This window comes from Cricetulus griseus, chromosome 2 (assembly GCF_003668045.3).
Source record: "Cricetulus griseus strain 17A/GY chromosome 2, alternate assembly CriGri-PICRH-1.0, whole genome shotgun sequence".
Lineage (NCBI taxonomy): Eukaryota > Metazoa > Chordata > Mammalia > Rodentia > Cricetidae > Cricetulus > Cricetulus griseus.
In genome coordinates this window covers 14,255,021-14,277,053 of record NC_048595.1, presented here as the reverse complement: position 1 = coordinate 14,277,053, position 22,033 = coordinate 14,255,021, and the positions used below count along the sequence as shown (strand labels likewise).

Below are 22,033 nucleotides of genomic sequence, written 5' to 3'. Positions count from 1 at the left end.
CAAAGTCTCTGTCTTAGTCACTGTTCTATACCTGTGAGGAGACTCTGTGATAACAGCAACTCTTATAAAACATTTAATTGGGGCTGGCTTACAGTTTCGGAAGGTTAGTCCATTATCATCGTGGCGAGAAGCATGGTGGCATATAGGTGGACGTAGGGTGGGAGAGTAGCTGAGAGTTCTTGATCTGCAAGCAGCAGGAGACTGTGAGCCACACTGAGTGTAACTTGAGCATGTGAGACCTCAAAGCCCACCCCCACTCTTATCCAACAGGCCACACCTCCTAATAGTACCACTCCCTATGGGCCAAGAAGTCAAACACACGAGTCTATGGGGACCATTCCTAGTCCAACCACCGTGGTCCCTCTCCTGGACATTAAGTGACATTCACAGGTTCTGGGACCTAGGATGTGCATGCCTCAGCAGAAACTTTTACTCTGTCTTAGTTCCTTTTCCATTGCTATGTCAAGACACCATGACCAAGGAAACATAAAAGAAAGTATTTAATTTGAAGTTCACAGTTCCAGAGGCTTAGGCAGGCAGACAGGCCTGGCACTAAAGCAGTAGCCAAGGGCTCACATCTCAGTCTACAGGCATGAAGCAAAGGGAGCTAATTGGGAATGGTGTAGGCTTTTGAAACCTCAAAGTGCACCCCAGTCACACACCTCCTTCAACAGAACCCCACCTCCTAATCCTTCCCAAACAGTTGCACCAACTGGGGACCAATAAACCTATGAGCCTCTGGGGGCCGTTCTCATCCAAATCACTGCTCTGCCTTCTGGGAGCCCCAGCTCCTTCAGTCCTGTGGCCTCTTGTGCCAAGCACTGGTGTCTCTCTGTGCCTGAGGACATCCACCAACATTGCGTGCACTTTCAGAGGTTGGAACACAGAAGTGAAAGGCATGACGAGGAGTCACAGCTGCCCCTGGTCTTCAGTCCCCTGGCCAGGACTCCCACCCCAGGAATACCCTTAGCTACAAAGGACTTCCAGAGGCTCCCTCTCAGGCTGTGTGCCTAGAAAGACTCGGGACAGAGAGAGGACGGACACTAAGATGTTTAGCAGCTCTGACTGCCTGCTCCTTCACCTCCTGTGTGGAGCTGGACCCCATTCCCCAATTTCCCTTTTCTTTAGCACACCCCATAATGCCTCAACTTTCCTCCAGGCTCCCTAGTCAGTATCCTGTCATTTCCTATCTAGAAAATGTTTCCTCCCGTGCCTTCCTAATTTTTCCTCATCACATGGTACCTTGTGTGTAATCTCTCCATCCTCAGAGGGACCCCGCATCACTATGGTCCTTTGCCTTGGGCGGATGAGTCTAAGGGAGGGAGTCCTTGTAATGGACTCATTCTGCCTCACTGGGAAGAAGAGCAATGGCTGATAACGGTTTGAGATGAAAGGGAATTGGCCCAGCCAGGAGCCACCTGCCCTTGAAGAAGCCAACCCAGAGCTGCCAGCTTCTGCATATGCAAGGACCCCGACACCGCTGATTGACACTTCAGAGTGTGGGAAGCCAGAATATTGTGCACACAAGCAAGAGCTGAGGAGTTTGCAGGACTGATGTGTTTAAACTTGCTGCAACCTCCCCAGACACCTGTGTCCTGTTTCCCCTCAGGGCCGGAGACCTGTCACCTTGATTGGGTTCAGCCTGGGAGCCAGAGTCATCTACTTCTGTCTCCAAGAGATGGCCCAGGAAGAAGGTAAGTCCAATCATTGTCACAAATACCCTTCTCAAGTTGGCCCCCGGGACACTGGGTTCTGGGCCTGGGGTTGTGAGTTTTTCACAGTACATTCCCAGTCCTTAAACGTGAATAGTCTTTAAATGGAAGGATGGTCAGTGCTGTTTATGCGTTAGAGTACATGAATGCCAGACCGTCCTATCATGATGACAGTGGTCCTTGTGCTCTGATGCATGTTCTTGTGTGGGAGTGACAGTGAGAAGCACAAAGTCAAGGGGTCTGCAGGACCACATTCACCATGAAGCTCCATTATTTCTTCAGGCTTCTAGTGGCTTGGCATCCCTTGGCAGTCCTTGGTTTTCCTTTTTGGTGGTTGAAAATTGTTAACACTGAACTCATCCTTTGTTGGTCCTTGGTGGTGTTTGCCCCCCTCTTAATGATCATTGGCAGTCCTTAGAGGTCCTCAGTGGCCCTTGGCATTCCTAGGTGGTCCTTGGCAGTCCTTAGCATCCCTTGGCATTCCTTAGTGGTGCTTGGTAGCCATTGGCATCCTCAGTGATCCTTGTACTGTGGATACTTTGCTCCAGTCTCTGAGTCTGTCTTCCATTGTACCACTTCTTCCTCTTCTTCCAAGAACAGGGTCATTGGCTTTAGGACCCATTCTGACTCAGGACCACCACAAGATCTTTAATTATACCTGCATAGACCCTTTCCTCAAAAAGATCTTATTCACAAATTCTATCTAAGCAAATCTTCTAGGAGGCCACGTTCAACCTACTGTAGATACCCTGGCGAGTGTGTACAGCCCCTGTGTCATTCTCTCTGCAGTAAAGCAGCAGAAGGTCTGAGGGGCCTGCCACTGGTAGATGAGAGTTGGGGGGGGGGCGCTGCCACTGATGGGTGAAAGCTGTGGCAGATGCTGCCACTGGAGGGTGGGGGGTGCTGCCACTGGCAGGCAAGAGCTGCCAGACACAATGCCAGCTCTGCTCAGATCCATCTGCAGAAGCTGTGGGGGAGGAAGCTGTTTGGGGAGTGAGCTGCAAAGCATTCTGGGTATGCCACTCTTGCTGGGGTACAGTCTTTCCTCCTCCCCCACCTCCTGGTGGCACTTATAGATGCAAGACACTGCAGACAAGAGAAAGATCTGTCAGAGAACTCCCGTGTGCACACACAGCAGGCCAGATAGACAAGGAACAGCTGGGGCGGCGGCCACTGTTCCCATCCCTCACTGAGCTTCCCCCCACCCACCCAATTACAGAATCCAGGGCCCCACCCCTGTTCTGAGGAGCAAGTGAGGTGCCAATACAGTGTTTTGGCCAACCTTCAAAGCAGCCAATGGGAAGCCTCAACCCATCCGTTTCTCTCTGCTCATCCACACTGCTCCTCATCTTGGTCAGCCCAGGAATATGACACAACTGCTCCCCAACCAGCAAGAGCAAAGAAAGATGGGGTATCTGCCAGCAGCTAGACCTGGAAAGGCCAGGATCCATTTCAGCACTGGCATTACCAAAGGGTCCTGGAAAAGTCCCAGAGCTCAGGAGTGTGGTCGGTTCATTCTTGCTCTTTGTGGACAAAACGTCTCCCCACCATCAGACCAACAATAGGGGCCATTTTCCTGGTCACAGACAATGAGGATATGCCACCCTTGGCAATGACCACAGAAGGTCCACACCTGAGCCCCTTCTCCCACCCCGCCCCCCATCTCCTTTAGTCGTAGCAACCTTCTTCCCCAGCTTGTATCCAGTCAGTGCAAGCAATGGGGAGACACTGGGGTCCTATTTCAGGTACCTCTGGTTTACCTGCAACCACCATACAAAAGGGCTGGCAGCCAGCTGTGAAAGGGGCTATGCTCACCAGGAAAATCCAAACTGTAGCCAGAGGTCAGGCAAGAACCAGCAGGGAAGCAGGGTGAACATTCTTCCCTCTCTTGGGTACCACAGATAGATAGATAGATAGATAGATAGATAGATAGATAGATTGATTGATTGATATGATATAGATACAGATATATAGCAAGTCAATCCACCTACCTCAGTTAACTAACCTATGACACCCAGGACTATTGGATGAGCCCCCAGAGAGCCACAGTGTCTCCCTTTCCTCAGTTCTTTGCCACCCCCTATGACTTTTTTGAGTCCCAACAGCTTTCCAACTGCTGCGTTCTGTGTTGCTACTTTATACAAATGATCACTGCACAGCTAGCTTATCTCTCTTAGAAAAAAGTGTGTTGAGATTTCCCAAGTGGTGAAATTGTCTATATAAAAGCATACACACTCTAAAGAGGCAAGAGGAGTGTGTATCAGTCAGCTATGGTCACAGTGGCACTACATACAAAGCACCCCTAGACTCAGAGGGGTGCAACACAGATGTGCTCAGGAGCTCATGGCTGCCTCTGGTTTAATTGATCTGATACGGGCTGTGTTCTGGCTGTGAAGTCAGTGGCCTTGCTGCCAGCAGCTAGCTAGATCTAGGTCATTCTGTGGTTGCAGGGCCAGTGGCCACCTGGGATGTGCTGTGCTCCTGGTAGTTCCCTGGAGTGCCATCACCAGGCAAACAGGCAGACACACATAAAACACCCCCTTCTTGTATCCCGGACCCCAACATCCTGTCTGTTGTTAAAGACTGGTGTAAAAACCACCTCACCAAACACCAGGGCTTGAGAAGGCAAAGTCAAGCCACTTCCCATGATTCTCTGGCAGCCTGATGAGGTCTCTGTGCCCCTCGTGCAGCCAGTCACAGTTGGAACTTCACTCGTGTATCTGTTGTTTGTTGGCTCCTTGCTGCTCTCTTAGGCCATTTCCCCAGGAGGCCTTTGGAAGGCTGCCATCCTTATAACAGTTGTCATTTCCCTACCCCATCTGCAAACCGTGCACCTGGCTCCCTCTACTTAGAGTGACATGCTTTTATGAATAGATGCAGTTCGTCATGAAGACCAAAAAAAAAAAAAAAAAGACAGCCTCTGCCTCCAGGTGATATAAATTACATGTTACCATCAACCATCTAATACAGTGCTTCTCAACCTTGCTAATCCTGTACCCCTTTAACACTGTTCCTCATGTTGTAGTGACCCCTCCAACCATAAAGTTATTTTCATTGCTACTTCGTAACTGTAACTTTACTACTGATCCGAATCATAAAGTAAACATCTGATATGAAAGATACCTGATTTACAACCCCTGTGAAAGGGTCATTCGACACACCCCCTCAAAGGGGTCAGGTTAAGAACCACTGATCTAATGCAAGCCAGGCTTCAGTTCCCCTGCTGGGCATAGTGAGTCTTGTCAACATGGTGGCTGGGAATGAGACTGCCCAGCAGCTGTGTTGAGTCTGGAAGCTGGAGAGAAAAGAGAGAAGGGCAGGTGGCTTCTCAGGGTTGGCCAGGGCAGTGTTCGGGTGTGTGTGCCTGTACACAGCCTTTGGTAGTAACGACTCCCAAAGCCGTTTCTCTCTGGGTCTTTCCCACCTCTCCTGACCTGCCAGTGAGAACACTTAGCCCATTCAGCTTTGTCACTGTGCGCTACTTACCTAACCTCTTCATGCCTCCACCTGATATGGGACTTTATATACTTACCCCACAGGGTGGTTAAGGGGTTAAAATGAGATCACAAATGTGGAAGCAGCTAGTTCTGATGCATGCATTGGTGCCTGCGTTCAGCAAAGACCAGTTTCTCTCTGTAAGCTCTAAACTAAGGTTATGCAGGGCACAGGAATGGAGGGAAGTGCTGTGTAAATGGGGGACACCTGATTCTCTGTATCCTTGAGCTTCACAGGCTCCCCTTTCCAGCCTCACAATGGGCATGAACCCCAGATGGGCAGGGTCTGTCACCCCACTGTTTGGCATGTCAAGGTATTTAGCATAAGCAAGAGCTTCACTGGGGGCTAGGGAAGCAAGCAAGGTCGCCTGCATGTGGGTTGGTGTGGACTGGCAACAGCCATGCTCTTAGCTTATGCAAGCAGTTCCTCATTTCTCAGCATCTCCACACACACACACACACACACACACACACACACACACACACACACACACCAGCAGCACCCCCTGGAGGTGGGTGTAGCAGCTCTCTCCCTGCTTCACAGATGAGAAACTGCCAAAAAGCCATCCAGTGCCCTTCCTCATCAGTGTCGTATAGAGAGGACACAGACTCCGAACGTTGGAGGGGACTTGCAGAGAGGACCTCTGGGGCAGTCATCGACACACAGACAAAGGCAGGATTCCAGGGTGCATCCGGAAGTGGTGTGCCTGGGGCTTCCACAGCCTCTAGGAGAAGCCTGCTGTGGGATGGTGGACATGCTGGGATGCAAGGTAGAGCTGGAGCTGACTGGCTGGATGCTGGGAAAGGCTGAAGTCTCTGAATCCTGGAACAAATGAGCAACTGAGTCAACCCCACACATGAGCTGCTAGAGAGGTGGCCACTGGTCACTATAGCCCACCCACGCATGCTCAATCCCACACCCGACACACACAGCAACTCCGCAGATCCCAGGGGCCTACAGAGCCCACTGTTCTCTGCACAAGGTGCAGACTTCTCAGGAACACCCGAGGTCCACAGACGACCTCCCTTCCAGCATCTTCTCTACCACCTGCTGCCCGCTCCACACTCAGCCACACTCAGCAGTTCACACACCCAGCCAACCTGTGTTCCCTCTGGGTGCTCTCCCATCTCTGCTCCTGCACCCTATTCCCCCCCCCCTGCCCGTGTGGTTCTCCTTCAACAGTAGGAGTAATCACATTTTCATTAACGGTATTTCCCTGCACCTAGACGTGCTGAGCTCTCAACATACAGGAGCTTGTGTAATCAGCAGCCCTGGGAGAGAGCTCTGATTAGAGTGGCCGTCCGTCCGTCCACAGATGAGCTCACTGAAGCACAGATTGGGGAGCCAGGTCACAGGCCAGCAGGTGGCAGGGCAGGCAGCCTGGCAGAGGCCACGTGACATCCACCCCAATGCTAGACTGCTCTCCACTCTCCCCGGGTGTCCTTCCCTAAGCTTGCTTCTTTCCACACCTGTCCTACAGGCCCATTAGAGACTGTGACCTAGGAGTGCACCTCAGAGCCACCTGAGCACAGGGCCAGTGGGATAGCCCAGTGGGTAGGGTGTCTGTCACCAAGACCTGAGTTCATTCCCCAGAACCCAGTAACGGAAGGTGAGAAGACAACCCACAACCATTCACCTTGGTTGAGAACTCTTTGTTAGCTGTGACTTACTCCAGGGGAGGCAGCTGCTGTGCTCCTAACATCTTCGGCTCTGTATTCTGAGGCTTTCTCCTCAGGACCGAGGAAGGTTCCCTCTGTACAGGTGGCTGCCCAGCTGTGTGTGGCTCTACCTGACTTCTTGGAGATGCCTGGCTGTAGAGACATCTCTCCTGTTAGGCCTAAGAGCCACTTGGACTTCCACTCCGTCCTTTTCTTCCCAAAACATAATCCAGAGACTCCTGCAAAGTTAAAACATCACCCCCTGAGGAGCAGAACTGAGGATCCCAAGTCCCCAGAGCCCAGCCTGTATATCCAGCCTCTGGGGTTGCCCTGTAGGGACAAAAGCAGTCTCTTTCTTTGCTAAACTGCTTTGACCCAACCCCATAAAGTAGAATGAGTGAGAACAGGTTCTCCACACTCTCACAAATATCCACACTCATGCTCAGGCCTGGCCCATGCCTGGCAGTGGCAAAATGGCAGGATTTGGGTGTCTGCAGTCGTTAGGTGAGGGGCCTGCCCAGCTCTTCCTACTGTCACTGGCCTATTCGCTGCAAGGACACCAGCTCTGGAGCGTGAGCTTGTATTGTGAGTCCTAGACCCACCACCCAAGTCTGCCAGCTACTCTCCCTGAGCTCCAGTTAGCTCCTAGGCAACACAAGAGCGTATGTGACAGAGTCATGGTGAGGTTGTACTCAGTGGTTCAGCTTTCAGTGGTGTGACAAAGTCCCTGAGGCAATCAACTTCTGAGTAGGAAAGAGGATTTGGGCCCAGGATATGGAGGTTTCAGTCTATCGTCAACTGACCCGCTGTTTTAGGGCCTGGGGCAAGGCTGAAACACAAGGCAGAGAAAACTCTCACCTCACAGTGGCCAAGGAGCAAAGAAAGGAGGACACTGGAGCCCCAGTATTCCCTTGAAGGGAAACCACTGCCCCCCCCCCAGTAATCTGAATGCCTCCCATAATCCTCTACTTCCTGAAGGTCCCACCTGTGTCAGTCATACCACAGGCTGGGGAATCAAGCCTTCAGATGGGCCTGTGAAAAAGGCTTATCCAAACTGTAGTGGTGACATTGCACAGAGACGTGGGTCCATAATAGAGATCAGGGAGAATTTCTGAGTATTAGAATACGCTGGGGCGTGGGGGCTGGTGAGATGGTTCAGTGAGGGAAGGTGCATGAGTTCAGTCCCCAGGACCCACAAGGTAGAAGGAGAGAACCATTCTGCAAGTTGTCCTCTGACTACCACATATGCACCAAGGTACATGCAAGCACACACACAATCAGTAAACAAGGGTGTAGAATGTGCTGGAATCTTCCAGAGTCCAACAGATGCGAGCTCTCATGTAGATGGCGTCACCTGTAATCCTCACTAGAGAAAACTTAGCCATCATAGGGGTCAAGGACTGCAGGTCCTCCTTGTTCCTGTAGCCATGCCAACCTGTTCGCCATCTTGAGCCTGGGTTACTGACAATGGGACAGCAATCTCTAGCTGACCGCCATCTTGGATGGATTCCTTACCCTCTCTCCCTGTCTCCTGTTTCTTGTCTAACTCATTCCACCTCCCTGTCTGGTTCCAGGAAGCCCTGGTTATTTAGCACCCAGTGAGAGCCTCTCCTAATTGCAGGCAAGCTGCCGTGATCTGAGGAGTTGAAGAGAAGGATTTACTCTAGTACATCAGGGTCCACCCATTGCTTTCTGGAGTCCCCTGAGAGCCAGTAATGATCTGTGGTTGTAAATCAGAGTAACCCAGAGACTGTAAGCATCTTCCAGGCTCCCCTTCACCCTCCCAAAACTAGCTCATCCTTCCTCCCCTCTCCCCAATGTGCAGGGTGAGGGGTTGGACCATTGTCTTCATGCTTCATGTCCCTTGTGATGCTGACCTTGAGTATTGCTGCACTGAGGGATGAGGCACAGTTCATAGGATCCCCTCACAGCCTGACCTGCCCCTCCCTCGGGCTCAACATGGTTATCTTCTTTTCAGATTAGTGTCACCTACAAGTCCCTTGAGCACAGGGATATGTCTCATGAACTTCTTAGCCCCCTGTACCTGGGATAAATCCATCAGAGAGTGTGCTCTGTAAGTGATTTGAACTTGAGGTCTACCAAGCCTTCAAGTCAGGATAGACCAGGTTATAGGGTAGTGACAAACATCCCCAATTCTTTTTTTTTACTTTATACTTTTCATGTGTGTTATGTACAAATATGTATTCATGTTTGTATGTATGTGGGATACACATGCATGTATGTATGTGTGTGCATGTTCGTGTGAATACCAATGGTTGATGTCTGGAATCATCCTCAAAACACTCTTTCGCCTTTATTCATTGAGGCTTGGTTCCTCCAGCAAACCCAGAGCTTTTTGATATGGCTACTCTCATTAGGCAGCTGCTCTGGGGATCATGGATGGGCTGCCAGACCCACATGGCATTTACCTGGGTTCTGGAGATCTGAGCTCCGAGCGCTTTCACCACTCAGCCCTGTCCCCAATATCCCCAACTCTTTTTTTACTCTGTTTATGATTATGAATATTTTGCCTGCCTGTTTGTCTGAGCCCCACCTGAGTGCCTGCTTCCCCGGGGAGGCCAAAGGAGAAAGTAGGATTCCCTGGGACTAGAGTTAGAAACAGCTGGGAGCCACCATGTGGGTGCTGAGAGTTGAACGTGGGTCTTCTGGAAGAGCAGCCAGTGCTCTAACCACTGAGCCACCTCTCTAGTGCACCGTCCCACGCTCTTAAAGCTATAGAACGATAGAGAGTTCTCCACTCATGTTGCCTGTCCACTGTGGGTTGGCAGGTGTGCTGCTAGCTGTAGTCACTCAGCCTGACACTTCACTATGTGCCCGTCACACTCTGACCCCTAAAGGGCTTTTATCTTGAAGTGACGCATGCCACATTCATTGACCAAAGCAAGGAACATAGACATCCTTAACACAGAGGAGGGACAGGTGGGGTGGCCTCCTACCAGGTGCTCAAAAGGCTGATGGTCTGAACTGTCTTATTCTTACATCTCCTATGGGGCCCCACAGTTCCCCAGGGCAGGCTCTGTTTCCCGAGCCCACACTAGAAACCAGCAGCCGGAAGGCCTCAGTGGGATTCTGGCTTCTGCAATGAAGTCTCAGCTAAGGGGTCAGCCAAGACAATATGGACCCTGTCTTAGTCACTGTTCTATAGCTATGAGGAGACACCATGACTGAGGCAATTCTTATAAGAAAGCTGGCTTACAGTTTCAGAGGGTTGGTCCGTGATCATCGTAGTGGGAAGCAGACAGTCATGGTATGGAGCTTTACATCATGATCTGCAGGCAGCAGGTGACAGGTAGGGGGGTGGGGGGGTAGGGGGGAAGACACTGGGCCTAACATGGTCTTTTGAAACCTCAGAGCCCACCCTCTAGTGACACACTTCCTCCAACCAGGCCCCACCTCCTAATGCTTCTAATCCTTCTCAAACAGTTCTATTCCCTGGTGACCAAGCATCCAAATATCTGAGCCAGAGTTTCTTTGTCTGCTGGTGAACTTCTTTCCCTAGCGTTCCCTCCAAGAACAGTCCTTCCAACTTGGAAGGTGTGGGAAACCTTCCTAGGAAACGCAAGCGAAGCAAGCCCTGAGGCCCTTAGGGGAGAGCCTCAGTGTGTGGTTCCAGGAGCTCAGAAGCCCAGCCACCAGCTCTCCTGCAGCACCCATGGAGGGTATCACCAGCAAAGGGGCAGAGCCAAAGCCACTGCCCAGCCTTGGGTCCCATCAGACTTCGAGTGGGGCCGGGCAGATCCCAGCCAGAATCAGAGCTGCTTTGGTAGCGGTCAGCTCTGGCCTGTGCCCATTGTGCAGAGATTCAGAGGGGATGGGCTGGTGACAGCGACTGGAGACACAAGGCACTGAGGGTGGGGATAGTGTATAACAGGAATGGATGCTACAGTCCACGTGGGAAGGCCCAACCCTCTGCTCCTTCATCAGACTATACTTTAATACACACTCTCCTCAAGTCTCCCCCAACCATGAGACAGGTAATTCTGCCTGTCTTCTACATGCACGCTGGGATTTAGAGGTGGTGAAGTAAGGACTGGAGAAGTGGCTTGGTGGATGAAGTGCCTGCCTTACAAGCACAGGGGCCTGAATTCCATCCCCTGCACCCACATAAGAAACAATTGGCCAGCCAGGCAGTGGTGGCATAAGCCTTTCATCCCAGCACTCGAGAGGCAAAGGCAGGAAGATCTCTAGGAGTTCAAGACAGCCTCCAAAGCCACAGAAAAGCCCATCTCAAAAAACCAAAAAGACAAAAAAAAAAAAAAGAAAGAAAGAAACAATTGGCCATGGTGGTGTCTAATCTCGGTGCTGTGGAGGCAGAGCCAGGTGGAGGTGGATTCCTAGGGTCTGCTGGCCAGCCAGTCTAGCCAAGTTGTCGAGTTCAAGTAAAAGACTGTCCCTGAGGAGCGACACGGAGGTTAACCTCTGGCCTCCACACACAAGCATACATGTACACATACACACACGTTAAGGAGCATGAAGACAGTGAAGGTGTATACCCTAGTGTCTTTCCCCAACTCTGGAGCTCCTGCATCACCATGGAACTCTATGGCAGCCACTCCTGGTGATGTACTTCCAACCACAGCCACGCCCCAGATCAGACCACAGTGGTGTTCCCCTCCATTGGCTCATTTATGATGTGCTTACTGTGTGCCAAGTTCTGTACCAGGCTGTGGAGAGATGGTAGAGAAAGCCCCACCCTCATAGAGCTAGGTGGGTTGAAATAAACAGCCCTCCCCGATACATAGGTTGGGCTCTTGAGAGTGTTGGGGGTGGGGTGTCAGCAGTGGGGTGCCAGTCATCCAACTCAGCCACTGGCACGTAGCAGGTGCTTTAAAATGGGTGCTCTTCCTGCCTTCCACATCACATTCTTGGGAGCCATCTAGCTGAGGCTGACATCTCTTCACACCACACCCTGGAGTGTAGACCATTATTCCACCACTTCAAACAGTGAGCACGTGGCTTAGGAGGTAGCCACGGGATCAGCCCTCTCTGATTTGTCACCTATTTATTTCCAGCTAACTGACTTACAGATGAGATCTATGGGGACAGCCATGAAGCATGCTGTGATTTCTTCCTACAGAAGGAAACTACCAAGGTGTTGACGGATGTTTCTGTCTCACCTGGTCCCACAGCCATTTAGTCACAAATAAACACACAGAGGCTTATATTAATTATAAACTGTTAGGCCGATGGCTCAGGCTTATTATTGGCTAGCTCTCTCTTAATTATTAATGCATTTCTGTTAATCTATGTATCTCCACTGGAGAAAGCCTGGGCATCCTACCTCCTTGGTAGCTATGTCATCTCCTTGACTCTGCCTACTACCTTTTTCTATCTCTATTTGGATTTCCCACCTGGCTAAATCCTGCCTGTCCATTGACTGAAACAGCTTTATTAATCAACCAATAAGAGAAACATATATTCACAGCATACAGGACATGCCCTGTCACCAAAGCCTTTGGAAGAGAGGGGCAGGGTCATGAGCCTTAGCCTAAGAGACACCACAGCACACTGGATGCAGGGGACAACTGATTGAGCCATTGTCCTAGTCTCTCAGTGACACTGCCACACCAAGATGCTCCACCCTAAACTGCCCAGAAGTTCCTATGGATTGTGTGGATACCTACCCCACCCCCACTGCCCTCTGGAAACCCAGACAGGAAGCACACCTGTCAAGTGAGCAGGAAATGAGCAATGCCAGAGTTAGCCAAGATAAACAGCCTCCCTGCTCCCCCTCTCCTCCACCCGGCAACAGTGGTCTGTCTCCCAGCCAAGGGCACCAATTTGCTTTGGGAAGGATGCCAGCTGGTGGCAGGGGTAAAGGCGATGCTGCCTGCTGCCAAGGAGAGCCTCCATTGGAGCGCACACTAAGAGACCCTGGGTCCCAGATCATAACGGACCGTTCCTTCATTTTTTTCTATGTATTTGCTTTGAAAAGATTTTTAAAATTGGACAGTTGGAGAGGGAGTTCAATTCAGACTGACTCATGCTAGCTGGCTCCGCCAGCAAAAAAGCCCTGTGAACCAAGAAATCAATTCCTGCCTCAGCTTATTTATGCATTTATTCTCCTCTTCATTCTAGAGGGACTTGAAGGGAATTAATTCAGGGCGATATATATTGTCTCTATCAAGTGGCCCAGTCCATGCAGTCAGGGCTGAGCCAACATGCCTCGGGGCATATTTGCTAAGCAATTAGAGAGCTTGCTTCCGCTGGACCCTGGGGTCCCTCTCTTCTGTCCTCTCTGGCTGGCCCACATCCCTTCCACATCTACAGACTCATTTATCACCCTTCCAAGTGTCTCAAGATGCAGGACAACAGGGAGGGTCGAAGGAGTAAAGGAGCATTGATTGTAGAGTTCAGAGATTTGAATTCAAGCCCAGACTCTACTGATTTCTGTCTGTGTGAACTTGAGCAAGTCACTTCGATGCTTGGAACATTAGCCTGATTAGTAAAAATGATACCACTGCCTGTCATAGTCATTCTGAGTTTTAACACAACCTGCTGGCTGTGGACTATGGGACAGGCCGTGTGGGAAGGGCTTTGCCTGTTTTCTGTCACTGAGTGAAACTAACAGCCCTAAGAGGTAGACATTGCTGGCTCTGGTGCGGTGAAGGCCAGGAAATACATTAATGTTCATAGCAGAGCAGAGCTAGGATGTGACTTGGCAGTAAAGTGCCTGCCTAGCATGCACAAGACCTCGAGTTCAAGCCCCAATATCACAAAGACAGGGGTGGGGCGGTATAGGAGATACCTATACCTATAAACTCTTGCTCGAGTTTCCAGGCAAGAGAGCAGAACTTAGATCCAGAAGAGTTCACAGCCAAGCCTGCGTCCAAACCAACTGTGCTGTCCCCAGATGAGAAAGCAAGTTCCACATGTTTAGTCTCCCGAGAAAAGGTTACGGGACTAACCACACCATGAAATGGAAAGGCATCTCTAAAGCAGGATGTGGCAGCCAGGAAGCAGTAGCCATGCAGGAGATTTGGCTACAGTAGTTATTACCCTGTGTCTCAGCATGGCTATCACTGTGATAAACACCATGACCGAAAGCAACTTGGGGAGGAAAGGGTTTATTTCACCTTACATTTTACAGTCCATCCCTGAGGAAAGCCAAGGCAGGAACTCAAGCAGGGCAGGAACCTGGAGGCAGGAACTGATGCAGAGGCCATGGAGGGGTGCTGCTTACCGCCTTGCTCCCTATGGCTTGCTCAGTCTGCTTTCTTATAGAACCCAGGCCCCACCCCCGTGGACTGAGCCCTCCCCCCCAGAAGACGCCCCACAGACTTGACTACAGGTTGAGCGTGTTTTTCTCAATTTTACTTCCTCTTTCCAGATGATTCTAACTTCTGTCAAGTTGGGAGGGGAAAAGAAAGAGCAGGACACTGTGTTTTTCTCTATTATTAGCCTGTGCAATAATTAAGCTATGAATTTAGCTATTAGCTTCCTTAGTCAAGGCAAAGAACAAAAAAGTACTGACCAGGGGACATGTAGGGACACGGAGATGCCAGCTCCACAGAGAACAAGGCCTCCATTTCAACCCAACCCATGTGGTCTATGTTGCGCCATTTTCTTACAGGGCCTAGGTGCTCTGTTCAGACTTAATTAGCCAGCTGAATCTCACTCAGTGTCTTTGGCCTTTGCTCATTAGAAAGGTCCAAAGGTTCTAAAACGGGAGCTGTGAGCAGAAGGTCAGGCTGGAAAGATTTTTATCAGCTTTAGCAGAGAACTGTACTGGGCACTACAGCAGGGACTTCCTCAGATAATCACCGCTTTCGGTGAGTGACAGGGGACCCAAAGACTTAATTAGGCCACAAGTCTGGATTCTTCAGTCTGGTTAGTTTTACATTTTGAAATCCAGTGGCTCTTAGCTGGTGTGGCTTTGGGAGCCTGTTGTGTGCTAATCACAGACTCAGAGAGCGATCACAGTGTGAAGTAAATCAGTCCTGCCTGGCCTCTGCAGAACTCTGATGGAGAATACTGGCCGCTCTCCAGTGTGCTGAGGAGTCAGAGAGGCCAGTGTGTGTGGAGCACAGAGCCACAGGGCACAGCCGCCCAGCAGCCTCCCTTCCTATCGGGCAGCATCTCTAAGGATAATCTCTCCCTTCCTCCCTCACCCCCATCTTTCCCCTTACCCAGCCCCCTCCCTCTCTCCCCTTCTCTCCTCCCTCCATCCCCACCCTCTGAGTACCCTCTGAGTCCATGTTCTCAAAAGAATAGTCTCCAAGAATTTAAGGACTCTGTCACAGAGTATTGGTCTAGGAGGCCCAGCAGGTCCGCCCCTTGCTGGCACTCACATCAGGGCTCCTCCTACTGTCCCACCAGGGTGGTGCTCCCATAGAACCATCCCCACTGCCTGCAAGTTCAGGGTTCTTGGGACATTTTTCCAGATGAGAATATGGCAGGGTGTGGTATTAGTCTCAGTTGTGACCCAAATACCTGACAAGCAGGGCTTATTTTTGGCTCATGGGATGAGGGGCACAGTCCATCAGAGAAGAGGGAAAGTTGTAGCTACGTTCAAGGCAGGATCGTTTTCTCTAGGCTTAAGGGGAGCCACCAGTCACTAGAGACTCTTCTGAGATGGGGTTAGGAGGTCCACGGACACATTCGTGTGTTCCAAGGACATTGAGAGATATAGGTTGTGCTGGGTCTTCTAGCATCCAGAGCTCCACAACACGGGGCTGCTCAGGCAAGGAATAAGCATCGTTCTTCACCAACAGCCACATCAGCCATTCTACAAATAGTAAAGATCTGCAAAGCTTCAGCCTCATGCCATCTCAGCTACTCCGGCAGGAGGCTGAAGCGAAAGGAATATGTTCAGGGTCAATCTGTACAACCAAGTGAGACCCCATCTTCTTTAAAAGGAGGAGAGCGCTCGGTGTGGTGGCACACACTTTTAATCCCAGCCCTCAGGAGGCAGAGGCAGGCGGATCTCTATGAGTCTGAGGCCAGCCTGGTCTACAATAGTGTGGTCCAGGCCAGCCATAGCTACATGATGAGATCCTGTCTTAGAAAAATAAAAATAAATAAATAAGATAAACTATATACCAGGGGAAGAGGCTGCATGTATTTCAGTGGTAGGGAATTCACACAGCATGTGTGAGGCCCTGGGTTTGATCCTCTGAATTGCCAAAACAAAACAACAAAACTAAATAAATGAATAGTGGATGTGGTAGCTCACACTTGAACTCGGGCAGATTCCTAAGGCAAGGGCAAAAGGCCACATTCTTTGCCACAGTAGCACAAGAATGGCCTCTGGCCCTATTGCCAATAGTGAGTGTTCCCCTTCTGAAACCTCTTGAGCTGGGCCTCTATAGACCACATTTCTCTCAGCACTATTTATCGTCATCCAAGCTCCTAGTAGGATGGCCCATTAAACCTCACTTACAGCACTCAACTGTCTTCCCCGCCCGAAGTCCCAGAGTCTTCTACCTTCCTCCAAAGAACAGCACAGTAGGGACTTGCCACAGCAATGGCCCACTCCCTGGTACCACCTACCTTCTGTCTTTTTTTTTTTTTTTTTCTGAGTTGAGACACCGTGACCAAGGCAACTTACAAAGCAAAGCGTTTAACTTGAGGCTCCCAGTTCCACGGGGTTAGACTTCATGACCGTCGTGGTAGGGAGGATGGCTGTAGGCAAGCAGACATGGTGCTGTAGCCTTGCTAGCATTCACATCTCAATCCATTCCATCCACAAGCATGAGGCAGAGAGAGCTAACTAGAAATGGCCTGGGCTTTTGAAACAACAAAGCCCACCCTAGTGACACACTTCCTCCAGCAAGGCCACACCTCCTAACCCTTCCCGAATGGTTCCTGTAGCTGCAAACGTAAGAACCTGAGTTCAGATCCATGTAAGACAGCCAGGCTTGGCTGTGCACATCTGTGACAGAAGACAAACGGGGCCTCAGAGTTTGCCCGCCAGGTTCAGTGGCACCAGGTTCAGTGACAGATCCTGTCTCCAAAGATAAGAAAGACACCCAGCATCAAGCTCCAGCCTCTTCCGACATCCACATACATGTAGCATGGGCATGTAACACACGCACACACACGCACACACGCACACGCACACATGCACACACACGAAATTCTTTTAAAGAAAGAAAGGGAGCCAGACATGGTGCCTCACGCCTTTATTCTTAGCACTCTGGAGGCAGAGGCAGAGGGATCTCAATGAGTTCTAGACCAATCTGTCTACATAATGTGTTCCAAGCCAGCAAGGGGCTACATGGTAAGACCATGTCTCAAAAGGGGCGGGACTGGAGAAATGGCTTAGTGGTTAAGAGCATGTAGTGCTCTTTCAGAGGATCCAAACTTGATTCCTAGTACCATGTCCGGCTGCTCACAACTGCCTGCAAGTCTGGCTCCAGGGGACCTGACGGCTTCTTCCAGCCTCCACTGGACACGACACTCGTGCACACATGCACCTGGGCATCACATATGTAATTTCAGAAATACCAGTAAAAAAAATGTCTCCAACAATTTACTTGAATAGCCCAACCCTAGAATCCATACACTCCCAGCTGGCTGAACATTAACTTGGCTGTCCCCGGACACCAGCAGAAACACACAGCTGACAGTGGCTCCATCAAATGGCTCTTTCATCACCACAATAACACACAATTGACAATCACATTTGATGTGATTTATTTCCCAAACATTAAACTGTACCCACCAGTTGCTTGAACCAAGTCAATCCTAACTTCAGCTTGCCTGGAGCGGGGGTGGGGGTGGGGAGCCAGGAGAAGCCAGGTGAAACAGATTGATTTTGAGGTTCCTGTGGTGCGGTAATAGCTGTCTCACTCTGTGTGGGTATCAGAGAACAGAAATGAAAGCTTAGTGGTCCCCTTGAAGAATCCATCCCAAATCCTGATCAGTGGGCCCAAGCAGGTTCCTCTAGACGGTGTCCCACTGGTGTGAACTTCCCATGGGAGCAACACTGTAGTCAGACAGAGCATAGTTTCCCCCAACTCATCTCTCGCTTTGTAGATTCCGCTCCCTCTATGGAGTGCATGTGTGAGCATCTTTTCAGTGGACTTGGCTTGGTTAGACACAGCTCAGATCATCTCCAAGGCCTTTTCTTGCAAATCTACAGCCGGCAGACGATGCCCCCCCCCATTCCCACCTTATCACTCTCTGCACACATGAACCCCTGGCAGGAGGGAGACAATCCATCCACTTTGCAGGTCTGACTTGAGATGCTCTGGGCTTTCCAGCTGAGAAAGTCTCATTACTGACAACGTGACGGGCATGTGAGAGTGTGCTTATGCCCCTTTGCCATTTGGGGAGATAGCAAAAGCTCTGTGCACATTGGTTTTCCTTTAATGAGGCCTGCTGTGGGGATAGGGAGACTCACAGAGCTCAGAGCAGCTATGGTGGTTTCCATGTGTCACAGGGGGCTCACAGGTGGCCCCCTGTGACACCTTCTTTAAATGTTTGGTTTTAGAATTTATACATAGGTAGTTTTCAAAGCTGTCACTGACAAAAGGGTGTCCCGTCCCTTCTGAGTCCTGGATGGGCTTTGAAAAAACTGAAGCCAGCCATCTCTAGACTTCTAGGAGTGCCAGGTGGTGAAAGTGTCATCCCAGGAGTCCAGGGGGGCAACGGAGAGATGTAAACTGATAGTAAATGCTGACAAACGTGGAGGAAGAAGCCGGGTGGATGATGGTGACACCTTCAATCCCAGCACTTGGGAGGCAGAGGATGGCAGATCTCTGAGTCCGAGGCCAGCCTGGTCTACAGATCAAGTTTCAGGACAGCCAGGGCTACACAGAGAAACCCTGTCCAGAAAAACCAAAAACAAAACAACAAAAAGTGAAGAACACTGCACAATGACATGTTCTTGATGATACTGAGCAAATGCTTTATTCTTAAGATTTATTTTTAATCTTTCATTATGCCTAGGGGTTCGAGTGCAGTAGTTGCCCATGCAAGCCAGAGGAGGGTGTCAGACCCCATAGAGCTTGAGATATTGGTGGTTGTGAGTTGTCCAACATGGGTGCTGGGAACTGAACCAGGGTCCTTGGCAAGAGCTCTTAACCACTGAGCCATCTCTCAGGCTCCCTGAATTGAACACTTTAATGTGACAAGGGACTGGACATGTGGCTCAGTTGATAGAGTTCTCTAGTAGCATGCATGGAAGCCTGAGTTCCATCCCTAGCGCCTCATTAACTTGGAGTAGTGACCTTCACCTGTAATTCCAGAAGCAGGGAGATAAAAGTAGAAAGGTCTCAAGTTCAAGGCTATCCTCCACTCTATTGCTTGTTCTAAGCCAACCTATAATTCATGAGATCCTGTCTCAAAACAAACAAAAATGACAAGATGGGAAATGTTATATGTGTTTTCTCACAATTAAATTTTTTTTTCTTTTGGTTTCTCAAGACAGAGTTTTTCAATAGCTATGGAACCTGTCCTGGAACTCACTCTGTAGACCAGGCTGGCCTTGAACTCACAGAAATCTACCTGCCTCTGCCTCCTGGGTGCTGGGATTAAAAGCGTGTGCCATCCTAGCCTGGCTCACAATTAAAATTTTAAAACCAGGGATGGAGGATGGCTGTGGCAAAACATTTGCTTAATATGCATTTGAAATCCTTAAACTGGTGCTGGGGAGTTGGTTAAGAGCACAGCCTGCACTTGCAGAGGCTCCAAGTTCAGTTCCCAGCACCCGAATCAGGCAACCCACAACTGCCTATCACTCCATGGGGTCCGGTGAATACCCAAGGGCACCTGTAAAGACAACTCGTGTACACATTCACAGACAAAACACTGAAATAAAAATAAAATATTTTAGGAGATTTACGAACAACAGTTAAATACTCTCCCATGACCTGTCAACAGTTAGCATCCTCCAATCACTTTGTTGGAGTTTTGTTTTGTTTTGTTTTGGAGATAGGGCTTCATGTATTCCAGACTGGCCTAGAACTAGCAATATAGCCAAGGATGGCCTTTGTGTTAGTTGCTATTTCACTGCTGTGAGGGCTTGCCTACATTGTTAGAAGTTCAGTCCATGACCTTCATGGTGGGGAGCTTGGCGGCAGGCAGGCAGGCAGGCAGGCAGGCATGGGGCTGGAAACGTAGCTGAGAGCTACATCCTGATCTGCAGGCAGCAGGCAGAAAGCAAGGAGCCTGGAAGCCAACCTCCAGTGACACATCTTCTCCAACAAAGCCACATCTCCTAATCCTTCCTAAACAGTCCACCAACTGGGGACCAAACATTCAAATCTATGAGCCCATGGGGGCCATTCTCATTCCAACCACGACAGCCTTGAACTTCTGATCCTCTTGCCTCTGCCTCTCAGATGCTGGGATTACAGACATCAGCCAGCACGCCCAGTTCTTCCAGTGCCAAGCATGGAACCCAGCCATATCCTCATCCTTGACTCCCATCTCAAATGCATTGCTCCTGGGCTAGAGTAATAGAATTGGTAAACAGAGAGAACAGTGGAAGGAAGGGTGCCTGTCCACACATGGGATGACAGAAAGTCCCAAGAATGAGGTCGAAGACTTGACTGACAGGCTTTCCTTTATGGGGGAGGCACAATGCCTCCTTACTGCCAAAGTTATAGCAGGGTGGAGGACCTCCCACCCCCCTGGTAATAGCAGAATGTGGATAAGATCTAAGGAAATGTTGCAAAAATGAGAAATCCAAGCACGAAAGCTGGCCATGTCTGTGACTTCTGAACTTGAAGAGAACCACACCCCTTTTACATAAGAGTATGAATATTTATAAGCTTGTGGGGGCGGGACAGGGCGGGGCAGGGCGGGGGAGATGGAAGGCACATGCTAAGCAAGTGCTCTACCATTGAGCTGCATCCTCAGCCCTGGGGACCTGTAGTCAGTACCTCAGACTGTCACGGGAGGGAAAGCCTGAGCCAGACAGTGACTTTCAGCAGACACTATCCTCACCGCAAAAGAACACCAGGGCCATTAAATACTCATCTCTGGCATCATTATATTTTTTACACTTACGTTGTATTTGGGGGGAAGTATGTGTAAAGGTTGTATATGTATGTTGTGTCTGTATGTTGTATGTGTGTGTGTGTGTGTTGTTTGTGTGTGCTGTGTGTATATGTTGTTTGTCTTGTATATGTGTATGTGGCGGTGTGGGTTTGTGTGTGCTGTGTATGTATGTGTCTATGCTGTATATATGTGTGTGTATGTTGTGTGTGTTGTATATGTGTATTGTGTAGGGGTGTGGGTTTGTGTGTGTTGTGTATGAATGTGTCTGTTATGTATGTATGTCTGAGTGTGTGGTGTGTGTGTGTGTGATGTGTGTGTGCACACATGCAAACATGCATGCCTCTGTTCCCATGTGGAGATCAGAAGACAATTTGACTTGGTCTCTCCCCCTACCATGTGAGTTCCTGGGATCAAAACAGGCACTTTTATCTACTGAGCCATCTCATTAGCCTTTGATGTCACTGATTTTGAAAAGTGGGTGCATTCTGTACTGACTGCACCTCCTGACCTACAGATCCCATGTCCTTATGAAGGGCAGCTGCTGGACACTGAAGGTACAACCTGATAACAACTTTTTTTCCAATGCAGGGACAGGAACACGGGACCTTGCACATGCTACACAAGCACATTAGCCCAGAGTGGTGATCCCAACCCCTTATAAGGATGTTTCTGTACCTTGCCAGGAAGGTCTAAATTATTTTAGGGGGTGGGCTAGTTGATTATATTCCAGGCTGGCTTTGAACTTGCCATATACCAGAGGATGGCCTCAAACTCTTGACCCTCCCACATCCACCTCGGCAGTTCTGGGATCACAGGTGTGTGACACCATGCCCAGCTTCAAACAGTAAATTGATGCTGTGTCTTTCCCACAGCCCTTTTTCCTAACGCTGCCTCCTCCTCCTGTTCTGGAACCTTCAGAGGGTGGGTAATGGCCTCTGACATCCCATCCAGGATTCCATGGTGGTGGTTCTTGCCAGCTTTACTTGGCCAATGTGTGTGGGTTGCTAAGAACCTGTCTTGTAGCTTGTGTCCAAGATTTACCCCCATGCTGAGAGCAAATCTTCTGAATGCAAACTTATCAGAGACTGGAAAGAAGTAGTGTGTGAGGCAGCTGCCAGCTGGGCTTCAGGCGTGGCGAAATGCATGTCCAACCCAACCTGGTTTATGTTCACTCTGGACTGCCATAGGAGGTTCACT

The 22,033-nt window shown here is 49.9% G+C and overlaps 1 protein-coding gene across 14 annotated transcripts in view; it reads left to right on the top strand.

Moving 5' to 3' along the window:
* Tmco4 (transmembrane and coiled-coil domains 4) overlaps positions 1 to 22,033 on the top strand; it is a 79,424-nt gene that overhangs the window by 50,213 nt on the left and 7,178 nt on the right. For 12 of the 14 annotated variants that reach the window (XM_035439462.1, XM_035439466.1, XM_027399823.2 and 9 more), the window contains one exon: positions 1,610 to 1,694. In XM_035439462.1, the coding sequence (XP_035295353.1) occupies positions 1,610 to 1,694 (85 nt within the window). Of the gene's footprint in view, positions 1 to 1,609; positions 1,695 to 5,750; positions 6,000 to 22,033 lie in introns of those variants that run through there. The other 2 variants (XM_035439469.1, XM_035439470.1) reach the window with 2 other exon arrangements.